This window comes from Balaenoptera musculus, chromosome 20, assembly GCF_009873245.2.
Source record: "Balaenoptera musculus isolate JJ_BM4_2016_0621 chromosome 20, mBalMus1.pri.v3, whole genome shotgun sequence".
NCBI lineage: Eukaryota > Metazoa > Chordata > Mammalia > Artiodactyla > Balaenopteridae > Balaenoptera > Balaenoptera musculus.
Window position 1 is genome coordinate 11,454,909 of NC_045804.1, and position 12,261 is coordinate 11,467,169.

Here is a 12,261-nt window from a genome sequence, read left to right on the forward strand (position 1 = left end):
TCCTGACAGACGGGGCAGTAGAAATCATCTTCGGTGTAGGACGTGGCCGCGGAGAGCTCCTCGGCCATGGCGGGAGATGGGGGAATCGTGGTTATGGCAGCGGCAGCGGCCCAGGTGGCGGCCTCTTTGTTTGTTTTTTAACCTGCTACATTAAATGAAATGTCAAGGAATTTGCTTGTCTTATTTTTTATTTTTGTTTTTTAAAATTATTTATTTATTTATTTATTTATTTATGGCTGTGTTGGGTCTTCGTTTCTGTGCGAGGGCTTTCTCTAGTTGCAGCAAGTGGGGGCCACTCTTCATCGCAGTGCGTGGGCCTCCCATTATCGTGGCCTCTCTTGTTGCGGAGCACAGGCTCCAGACGCGCAGGCTCAGTAATTGTGGCTCACTGGCCTAGTTGCTCCGTGGCATGTGGGATCTTCCCAGACCAGGGCTCGAACCCATGTCCCCTGCATTGGCAGGCAGATTCTCAACCACTGCGCCACCAGGGAAGCCCTGCTTGTCTTATTTTAATAGTGTATTGCCACTTTGATCTGTTTCCCAAAATTCCTTTAAAAGCCTGACATCTCTGGCAATGCGCTTCATGTTCAGAAGGACTTGGTTAAAATAGTCTGATCTATGAAGCTTCCGCGGCATCTCCATCCGTGGAGACCCCAGTGTCGGCCCATAAGAAGGACTCGGCCACACTCAGTACAGCCTCTGCTCAGAACGCAGCTACCCGAGGACTCCAGAAAGTGAGCGGCACCTTGGGACTGAAATCAAACCGTGACTAACACTCACAGTGGGGATCAGCTCTGCGGGTCTTTTCCTGCCCTGTGTCTCCCAGCTGTTACCCAGGTGCAGGCTAGACCTGCACAGGGAGTGCTGAGAGCAAGACTGCTGGGGAAGCCCCTCTTTCTCACTGGAGGGGAGGGTCACCTGCATGTGGGAGAGAGTGGAGGGCACACCCCCTCCACAAAGTACCAACCTGGGAGCTCTCCGAATTTCTTTGTTCAAGATTCTTTTTAGAGCTCAGTCTCCAGCCCCCTTCCCTCCTGAGGTCAGAGGCTGGAGGTCAGCATGGGGCTGAAAGTTCCCTGCTGTTATCCAGTGTTGGTCCTTCTGGTGACCAGCCCCCACCCTGAGTCACCTCATCAGCATAAACTCAGGTGTGGTTACAAGGAGCTTCAGGAAGAAGACAGCATATGCTTTGTATCCTCAATGAAATTACAGAAAAATGGTCTCTGAAAAAAATGAATAAATATTGAGATTGACAAAACAGTACATCAAGATGAAAAGAGACCTAGCAAAAAGAAAGTTTAAGAAATCAAATTTAATTCTGAAGTTTGTGACCTTAAAATTGGTCAGGAGTACAGGAAACAGAAAGCAGTAAAAAATAATGAGAAGCAAGAAAAATAAAACAATGAAGATTCAACATATAGATGATTATCCTTGAAATATGGAATAAAACAAATGGTAATAAAATCGTATGTAAGCATAGGCCATATTTCAACAAGTATTGATATAAGCTTTCTCATTCTCTTCATAAAGTTACCATGACTGAGGTACCAAGCCTGACAAATGCAGTGTGTATACACACACACAGACACATACATACACATACACACAAACACACAGAGGCACACACATATGCATACACAGACACACACTGCAGATGAGTTCAAAATGAAATATTAGCACTTAGAATCCTGCCATATAGTAAGAGAAGAATAAACTTTGGCCAAGTGAGATTCATTCCAGGACTGTTTTGATGACTTTCTGTTAGGCTGCCTATTAATATAATTCATCATCTTAATAGGTGAGAGAAGAATAGTTATTTGATAAAATTAAAAATGAATTTTAATAAAACCTTATAATAAAAATAGAAGAATACTTCCTTTACATAAGAGAAACCTTCTAAACTAGCAGCCATCATCATGCACTAATGCTTCAACATCGTGTTTCCATTAATGTAATTAGAACTAAGAGGGGGATGTATACTAACTGTAATTCATTTAACAAACTTCTGGAAATGCTAGTCAATATAATTAGATACAAAAACAAAATGAAAGGTATACATATTCTAAAGAGAACGCAAATTTGCATTATTTATGTATGATCTGAATTTTAACTTTACAACAATAACAAAAAAAACAACAAAATCCACTGGGAAACTATTAATAATAACACGAGCATTCAACAAAGTGACTGATTACTAAGTGACTACAAATCAATACCATACAAATACAAATCAATATCATAAAAGTACAGGCTACCTCTGGGGGGGCGGGCAGGAACAGACACCATGGCGGGGACACATGGGGCCTTTTAGATTTTGTAATGTGCTATTTCTTAATCTGTGTGGTGCTTATATTTACTTTATTGTTCCTTAAACTCACATCTGTATCTTATATACTCTTCATATATGGTATACTTCACAATAATTTCCTTTAAATTGTTACCCTTTTTATATATTAAAAATAGCCAGGGGGCTTCCCTGGTGGTGCAGTGGTTGAGAATCCGCCTGCCAATGCAGGGGACACGGGTTCGAGCCCTGGTCTGGGAAGATCCCACATGCCGCGGAGCAACTGGGCCCGTGAGCCACAACTACTGAGCCTGCGAGTCTGGAGCCTGTGGTCCGCAACAAGAGAGGCCGCGATAGTGAGAGGCCCGCGCACCACGATGAAGAGTGGCCCCCGCTTGCCGCAACTAGAGAAAGCTCTCGCACAGAAACGAAGACCCAACACAGCCAAAAATAAATTAATTAATTAATTAATTTAAAAAAAAAAAGCCAGTAAGGAAATGTTGGGAAAGAAAGTAAATCTGATTCACAGTAGTAGCAGTAACAATGACAAAACATAAACAAGGGGCTTCCCTGGTGGTGCAGTGGTTAAGAATCTGCCTGCCAATGTAGGAGACATGGGTTCGAGCCCTGATCTGGGAAGATCCCACATGCCGCGGAGCAACCTAGCCCGTGCGCCACAACTACTGAGCCTGCGCTCTAGAGCCCACGAGCCACAACTACTGAGCCCGTGTGCCACAACTACTGAAGCCCACGCACCTAGAGCCCGTGCTCCACACCAAGAGAAGCCACCACAATGAGAAGCCCGCGCACCACAACCAAGAGTAGCCCCCGCTCGCTGCAACCAGAAAAAAGCCCACGTGCAGCAACAAAGACCCAACGCGGCCAAAAATAAAAAAATTTTTAAAAAAACATAAACAAGCTAAGAGTGTATTGGACGTATGTATAGAAAATTCCATAAAACTTTACTGATTGATACGAAAGGATATTTGAATAAATGGAGGGATTGACCACATTATTATTACATGGTGAGAGCCAGAAGATTAAGGATATAAATTCTCCTTAAATTAAACCATAAATTTGACACATATTGATAAAGTGATTTTAAAGGTCAAGTAGAAGGATAAATGTTTGAGAATACCCATGAGAATTTTTTGAAAAAATAGAATATGTGAAAGAAAATTTGTCCTACTAATTATTAAAATGCATTTTGAAGGTTCAGGTGGAGTTAGAGCAGACATTTGAGGCAATGGAACAGAGTAGAGCGTTCCAGAAACAGAATCTACTGTATAAGAATTTATCATTTGGAAAAAAAATAATTACTCAATACTATATGGGGCACATGGCTAACCATTTGAATTTTTTTTAATCCTTACCTCTCACCTGAAAAAATAAACTCCAAATATACCGAGGATTTAAATGTAAAAAAGAAAACTCACAAAAGTACTGGAAAAATTGTCAGGAGAATTAAAGAGCTATAAAGGAAGTGATAGATTTTATTAAACACCAATTTTAAGTTTTGTATGGCAAAGATAACAAAAACCAAAACTTAAAATTATAAATTGAGAAAATTGTGTAATATATAACAAAGCCACCGTTGGTTCCGTTAATGTATAAAGCACTTTTAAAATCAATAAGACAAGAAGGGCATAAACAGGAAACAAGCAAAAGAAAAATACAAAGAACTGGAAAAATTATTAGCTGGCATTTAACCTCAATAATAATCAAAGAAATTCCAATGATGTGTCATTTCTCACCTATCAGTAGAACAGAGGGTTTGTTTTTCTTTTATGTTGATAAACCCAGTTTTTTCCGGAAGTTAAAAAGTGGGTATATTCAGCCTTGATGAGACAGTAAATGGCACTTCCCTCTGGAGAGCCATCAGATGACTGGTCATTCAATATGTGTACCCATTCGTCAGGCAGTTCCATTGCTACGAATGCATCCCGAGGACAGCACACTTATGTTCATGAAAAAGGTAATGTTCTATGCATCAGCTTTTATATTGTCCATGATACACAAGGGCAAGTTACAGAACAGCATGTATAAACTACAGTCTTTTCATATAATGGAATACCAGTCAGCAACGAAACAGAATAAATTCATGATACAAACAAAAACATGGATAAACATCCAAAACATTATGCTGACTGGAAGAGGCCTTATACAAAAGTACATACTTGATGAGTCCATGTATGTGAAACTCTAGAACAGAGGAATAAAAATCAGTAGAAAAATCAGAGCAGTGTTTGCCTCTGGGGGCAATGGGAGGAAGTAGGAATTGGCTGAGAAAGGGTGAGAGAAAACTCCCTGGGATGTTGGTAGCGGTCCCTGTAGGAGCTTGGGTACATGGGCATGTGCATTTGTCAGAACCCGGTGAACGAACAATTAAGATGTGTGTACTTCATTGTATGTAATCTTACATCAAAAGACAAAAACAATAAACAGATACTGAGATCTCAGTATGTGTGCTAAAGAATTTAAAGGCAAGTGTACCATATTCTCTGTCGCACCAAAAATGAGATGGATTAATGGACGGAGAGACAGAGATGTGATAAAGCAAATGCAATCAAATGCTGATGGTGAACCTAGGTGGTGGATGCAGGAACTTACTCTAAAATTCTTTCAACTTTCAACTTTGTTGAATGTGGAAAATGCTGGAAAAACAAATGTTTAAAAAAACAACAACAGAAAAACACAGCTGTGGTGTGTATGGCAAATTCTCTTGTGGTAAGAAAAAAAACTGAACAAAACCCAAGGGTAGATATTGGTTGTGCACGTGTGCTGGGCACAGTCTGGATGCAGAGGAGCAGTCAGCAGTGGTCAGCAGTGGAATGGGGCGGCAGGACAGACTCCACTTTTCCGTTACACACATCTTGTATGTTTGGGAGTGTTTCAGTGACTGATTTCCCTTTTCTCCTAGAACAAAATAAACCAGCATGATTCAATTTTCTCTAAGATGGTAAATGTGAAATGTTAATGGTTATCTTAGGTTTGGGGTTAATTTTTACTTGTAATTTTCTGTACTTTTAATTTTTTATGGTAAATATGTGGGGGGTTTTCTAATTAGAAAAAAAAATTAATGCATTTCCATTCTCAGAAACAATAGCATCCAACAGTTATATGATAGTGTACAAGGTTACACAGCTGAGTTTTTTTAACGTTAATTAATTTGTTCTGCATAAAAATCTTGAAGCAACTCACTTTCAAGAGCAACAGGAAAAAAAAGATATATGTGAACTATTAGAAATTAATCTTATACCATATTCACTTGTTGACACATTTATGGATTATCAAAACTATATATTAAGGCACCCTTCTAAGTACTGGGGGCACACTGATGAACAAAATAAGAGAAGTCCTTGTACTCATTGAGCTTATCTTCTATGATAAAGACAAGCAATAACAAATATATAATAAGGTAGCAAGAAACGTTATTTTTTTTTTTTATTTTTTTAAAGAAAGCTGCGTTTTTTATAGCTACTTTATTTATTTATTTATTTATTTTTGGCTGTGTTGGGTCTTCGGTTCGTGCGAGGGCTTTCTCCAGTTGCGGCAAGCGGGGCCACTCTTCATCGCGGTGCGGGGACCGCTCTTCATCGCGGTGCGCGGGCCTCTCACTATCGCGGCCCCTCCCGTTGCGGGGCACAGGCTCCAGACGCGCAGGCTCAGCAGTCGCGGCTCACGGGCCCAGCCACTCCGTGGCATGTGGGATCTTCCCAGACCAGGGCTCGAACCCGTGTCCCCTGCATTAGCAGGCAGACTCTCAACCACTGCGCCACCAGGGAAGCCCAAGAAACGTTATTTTTAAAAAGCAGGGTATGCGGGTAGAGAATGAAGGTGCTATTTTCCTTAGGCTGGTCAGGGAAGGTAGAAGAAGTACAAATAAAACAAAGGAGTAAACCTTCCAGTTATCTGGGGCAAGAGTGTTGAAGGCTGAGGGAACAGCAAGTGCAAAGGCCCTGAGGTGGGGCTGTACCTGGCGTGTTGAAGGAGCAGGAAGTGTGTCAGGGTGAATGGAGCTGGGTAAGCAGAGTGAGAGTGAGGAAGTGAGGTTAGAGCAGTGACTGGAAGCCCAGGGCAGGGCCTTGGGAGGCTAGGCAAGCACCCTGCATTTCATCCTTCATGGCAGGAAGCCTCTGGAGGGTCAAGATGAAATGACTTACCACAGCATTTCCTCTTAAAAGGCTTGCTTTGCCTGCTGGGTAGAGAATTCCTGGGAGAGGAATAGGGAGCACAGGCAAGAGTGGAAGCAGAGACTGTTCTAGAAAATGTGAGAGACACTGGGGCCTGGCCTGGGGCTGTGGCCTCAAGGGGGTGACTCTGCCCCCCAGGGACATTAGGCAGTGTCAGGAGACATGTTTGGTTGTCACAACTGGGGTGTGGTGCTGCTGGCGTCCTGTGGGTCGAGGCTAGGATGCTGCCCTTACAGCAGAGAGTGATCTGGTCCTGAGAGTCCTTAGTGCACAGCTGAGAAACCCTGGCCTGGAGTGTCAGCAGGCAGGCAGTAAGCAGTGGTCAGGTGCTGTGTAACCGTTCACTCGAAGTTCGGAAAGGGCGAGTCGGACAAAGAGGATTCAAAAGTGGCCAGAGCCTGTTGATGAGAGCTCTAGCACCAAGAGTAAGCACTAACCGACTGCCAGCTGTTGTGTTTATTGTCATAATTACTAATATCCAATTTTGTGGAATTGTCAAGCCATTTTTATTGCCTCTGATTTTGCCTGGTGCGAAGGAATAAATATTGGCTGATGTACAATTTGTGGATTGTCAGTCCACGGGTTTATCCATTGCTGCTCTTGTTTTTTTTTTTTTTTTAAACATCTTTATTGACCATGCTGCTCTTAATGCATATAACCATATCATAGATATTTTAAAGTTGCATCATGGCCCTATTTTTAATTTCCTACTTAATGGAACTTTATATTTTCAGCAGATTTATCATAATACTTATTTCCCAGTTAATCATTATTTTTATAATTTTAAAGTCTAATTCCAAAATGTGGTCAGCAATGAATCTGGTTTTATTAACAATTTTTCTCTTGATTTTAGGTAGAATACTCTCCATTGTGGATGAGACACTGAGAAAGTCTGGATTCTGTTATCTTCCTCTGAGGAGTATTTAGCTCTGTTCTTGTAGATGGTTTAATTGATTGAGGTCTCTTAGCTGTAGGACTGGTCTCCTTTGATTTTGCTCCTAGTTCTGGGGTGAGGCTCTGAATCCTGGACCGTGGTTGTAACTGAGGCACCACCCCACAGGGTGTCAGAGGAAAGCCCCAGGTGTTGATAGCCCCCTAACGTGGCACTGGCTGTCCCCATCTGCATGCATGTCTGCTAGTGAGCAAGTGGTGGAAACCTCTGCTCAGCGCTGTTCAGCACTTCAGCTCTGGTGTCCCCGGGGCTCCTCGGGGTCTGGTCCCACGCCTGTGCAGTGCCGGGGTCAGCCCAGGATCCTAGGAGAGCTTGCTCGCAGAGTTTGGCTCCTCCTTCCTAAGACTTCCCCTGAAGCTCCTGGCAGCCTGGGGTTCTGATCTCCTTTGCATTGAGCAGTGCCCCCGGCGCTGTGTGAATTGGGGAGCACTCCTGGGAAAAGCTGGTTAAGGCGGACCTTGCCCAGTTATTCTTCTTTTAAGGGTCATGGCTTCCCTTTCTGCCTGTATTTGTTTGCTCTTTCAAGTGGTTGTTTTTTATATTTTGTCCAGAGCTTATTGTTGTTATCGACAAAAGGATTAGTCTGGCACAGGCTATCATTATGGGAAGGCAGAGGTCCAATCAGTAAGTGCGTTACAGAGAGAAAGATGACAGAGCAGCCCTGTTTGCATAGGCCTCAGAATTGGACTGGAAAATGTGTTTCCTGTAGACCATTTCTATCCACGGAGAGATCCTGATTCACATGGAGCCGCTGTCAGAGCTGCATGTGGGCTGGTTCGGCGGTTGCGGTGATGCGCGGGAGCGGACAGGCAGAGTTCTCCGACAGCGGAGTAAACAGAAGGATTTGCCTGGAGGGACTGACTGGCCCGGTGGAGCAGCTGGTCAGCCCGGCCGTTTGTGCCGGTGGGAGAGGGGCTCTGTCTGTGTCGGGCAAACACAGCCCACATTTATGTTTCTTCTGCTCCGTGAATAGAGAGCACCGGCCAGCGCAGCCACAGCCAGGAAGATAACTTCCTCTGCTGGCTGAGCGAGGCGTTGCTCCCCGAGGCCACGAGCCTGGCGGGGCTGGGTGCACAGGGTCCCCTCTTCCCCTCCCCCCACCCTCCCCCCGTTGGAGGGCTGCATGTTGGGAGCCAGTGGCCCTCCAGACGCTGTCTTCACGGCCTTGTCTGTCGTCTTCCAGCCTCTGGGTCTCTCTCTGTCTCCTTGTCTTTCTCCCCCATCTCCACCCACCCACCATACACGTCTCACTCCACGTGTCCTGAATGTGGCCTGGTCCTTGTACTCATCCCCTCCCTTGAGCCCACTGGTCTTCTCCGACCTTCCTCCACTTCTCACATCCACTAGTGATACTAAAATGCATTTTGTGGGTGTATTTGCTGTGTGCCTGCTGCTGTTTTTATAGAGGGCATTATTTGTTCTTAATTTTTAAAGCCAATGAATTAAATGTTTTACATTTCTCCTGTGACTGATACTAAGTTGCCTCTTCATTCCGTGCTACCATTGATTCTGTCCTGCTGCGTGGCGATAGCCCTGACAGGAAGAAAGAGATGGTCCGAGACCTCCTGTTGGTGCACACAAATTAGATGAAGCCTGGACAGTCCCACCCTAGCCCTCCAGGATGGCTCTGCAGTGAAGATTAAGTCTCGCAGCTCTGACTCCTATGATTTTATGATAATTAAAATGATATAATTGAATTCACTTTTCTTTGTCTGCTCTCACGAATTTCTTTTGTGTGCCTGGGGGTGGTTCACTGATTCTTCCATCACTCTCCCCAGCTTACTTGCTTAAGAAGGAAAAATAGAAAAGTGGAGCCTGTTCATCATCTGGGTGGAACCTTCCTGTCCTGCGGAATCTTGTGCGCACGTGCCCCCAGCCCCTGCCACAGTGGGGGCTCTGCCCCGCCATGCTGCAGACTCGTTTCTCTCCTTCCACTGAAGAGCTACGGCTGTAGCTCGGTGTTCCTGCCCCTTTGAGAGGCTGCAGGGAGATTTTCTTCATAAACCTAAAAGCTGACAGAATTAAGAAAAACAGGGTTTACTTTTTCACCGTGGCAATCCCCATCCTCACTTTCCTCTCTTTGCTTTTTCTGTGGGACTGTTGCACTCTCTTGTTAAATATCCAATTGCTGTGATTCACTTTCTTTTCTTTCTCTGCAGGTTTTGCATGCAGAAATGCGTTAGTCTGGTGCCTGGAGTCACACTGGATTTGATAGAAAAGTAAGTCAGATTTTTAAACTATTGTGGCTTCTGGTGTGAGGGGAGTCTCCTTTTTTCACTCTTGGTTCTCAGAAGTCCTTCCTGTCGGCACAGGTTGTTTCCCTTTCATGTGGGTGTGTTCTTTTGTTTTCTGATTAAGGCCATGTTTGTGATTGTTACATAGAACACAGCTAAATTTGGGGCCATATTAAAATGAAAAGAATAAAAGCTGAATCCTTTTGAACGTTTAAAAATACTTCCAACACTGAGCCAAAGTAAAAACATATCGTTACACATACAAACCAATCACTTCACATACAGGTCACTGCCATACAGATCCATCACTCTGCACATAGAGATCATCACTCTGCTCCCCAGCTGCAAACGTCAGATCACAGCATCTTCCCGATGTTCTTCAACGTTCCCTTTCACGTTCTGCAACCTTCCATCCCCCCACCCGCAATTTTACATTCTATCTCAGGGCAGATGCAGCGGTCCCTGCAGGAGGGGTCCTTCATGATGTGCTGCGGTTGCTTGGCCTCTCCTTGTCCTCCCAGGTCACAGGGCTGGCTTGTCTGCTCCTGTCGTGAGGCTCTTTGGGTCAGTACACCATCTCACAGCTCTAAACTTGACCTGCATTTTTTGTTTATTTGTTTGCGTGTTCATTTCATTCATCCTGATTCACCTAGGTAGTTCCTAACGCTTCTGCTCCGAACCCCATTTCTCCTAGAATTAACATGCAAATTGTTTCCAAAGTCTTGATATACAAAATCTTGTGCTAAAACAGCTAAAGCCTGATTTTAATTACATTAGGTAGGAAAAGCAAATATTCTAGTTTTCTCTCCTGGAAAACAACTTGCCTGTGTGTCAGGGGAAATACACAAAAATATTATGCCTGAACACCCACTGTAAGGGCACAGTGGACTCAATCACGTGCATTCTCACAGGCAAATACAGAAAATGTGGTGGCTACCCTTGAACTGACAGGGAGTGGCCTGTGCACCACCGGGGAGCGGCCTGTCGGACATGTTGTTAAAGACCAACACCCATGGTGGGCTGCTGAGCACATGTTTGAAACCGTGCATAACTCTGTGTGTGTGTGTGTGTGTGTGTGTGTGTGTGTGTGTGTATACATATCAACAAGGCATGAAATGAAATAGTTACACTTCACTCTGAGTAAGAAAGTGGAATTTGGAGCAAGAAGCAGGGAGGAGCAATGTTAGGGACTGATTTTTTTCCATCTTGTTTAATTTTTTTTATAAGAATATAGACATGTAAAACATAGGTACAAATAAATTTAAAAGAAAGAATCAAAGAAATATAATTAGGATACCTGCAAACAGTTCATCGAGTATAATTTCTTCCATTAAATTTTGGATAAATGTTTAAGGAAATCATGTGACTGGTCACTGCATCTGTTTACTTCAAGATGCTTTTGTCCACAAGCAAAATGGGATATTGTGACAAGAAAGAATTAGTGTAACGTTGATCATTGCCAGCAGGACAGATGGGAAGACCTGGTGGTCCCCTCTGCTCAGAGTGGGTCTTGGTTACCACTGCCCAGCCCACAGCTGATTCTTGGTTTAAACCACTGCCTGGCCCACAGCTGATTCTTGGTTACCATTGACCAGCCCACATCTGGGTCTTGGTTACCAGTGACCCACAGTTGAGGAGACTTCGAAGCCATTGCTGGAAAGGCAGTGCTGGCTGAGGCAGGGCCGGAGGATGCGCTGATAGATTGGCACTGCAGGCTGGGTGGGGAGCAGCGGGAGCTTGAGGTCGGGATTGGGACCAGCAGCGGAGCTGTGTTCGGGGAGCTGGCTGTGCTAGCTCGGTCAGAGCAGGGACCATAGACTTCAGTGTGTCACATTCGCAAGGGTCAGGGAGGGCGCAGGTCTGGCTCTCCATGTGCCCCCATCCAACCCCCGTATGTAGTGTAAGGCACACCGGTGACTCTTGCTCCTTTTCGAAACTGTGCTGCTCTGGGCATGTGCAGCTGCTGATTTTCTCCAAGTCGGAGTGCTGGTGCAATCTGGTGTCAGGTGGTGGGGAGAACGTGTTGCTGGCCGCCTCGTGTCCCCAGTCCTGTCTGTGCGGGGCAGCCTGGTGCACCAGGGGCCACTGCAGTCGGGAAGCAGAGGGCCAGGTGGCCAGGCGCTGAGTGCTTTTTTTAACTGAGCTCCACGATGGCCTTGTCCTGGTCACACTCGCACAGCTCTCTTCTAGAGACAGAAGGCTCAGCGCCCTGCCACTCAGGGGAGCTGCTCCTCCCTGTTCTAAGCCAGCTTCACCTCCAAGATGGGCTGAAACCAAGAAAACCATTTACAAGTGCTGGACAAATAAGGCAACCATCGAGAGACATCACACGGAGAGAAGTTAGAAAATAAGAAAATGCTAGATCTGCCTGGTTATCTGGCCTGTTTGGTTCGATTCCCTGATGAGATTTCAGAATTTAGAAGCCATCCCGTCAGAGTTTGTTCACCAGCACTGCTGTGCTGTGTCTGTGGGTCTTTACTTCCCTCCATTTCTGAGTGACAGAGCCTCTGTTACCTGTACCACAGATCTCCGTAGACATGTAATTTTCAGATAAACCGTATCCATTAAAACTTCAATAAAGTTACATTCTTTCCTAGC

At 44.6% G+C, this 12,261-nt stretch overlaps 1 protein-coding gene across 2 annotated transcripts in view; it reads left to right on the forward strand.

Moving 5' to 3' along the window:
* RPTOR (regulatory associated protein of MTOR complex 1) overlaps positions 1–12,261 on the forward strand; it is a 353,305-nt gene that overhangs the window by 214,486 nt on the left and 126,558 nt on the right. For both annotated transcript variants that reach the window (XM_036836768.1, XM_036836767.1), the window contains exon 7: positions 9,589–9,648. In XM_036836768.1, coding sequence (XP_036692663.1) covers positions 9,589–9,648 — 60 coding nt within the window. The remainder of the gene's footprint in view (positions 1–9,588; positions 9,649–12,261) is intronic.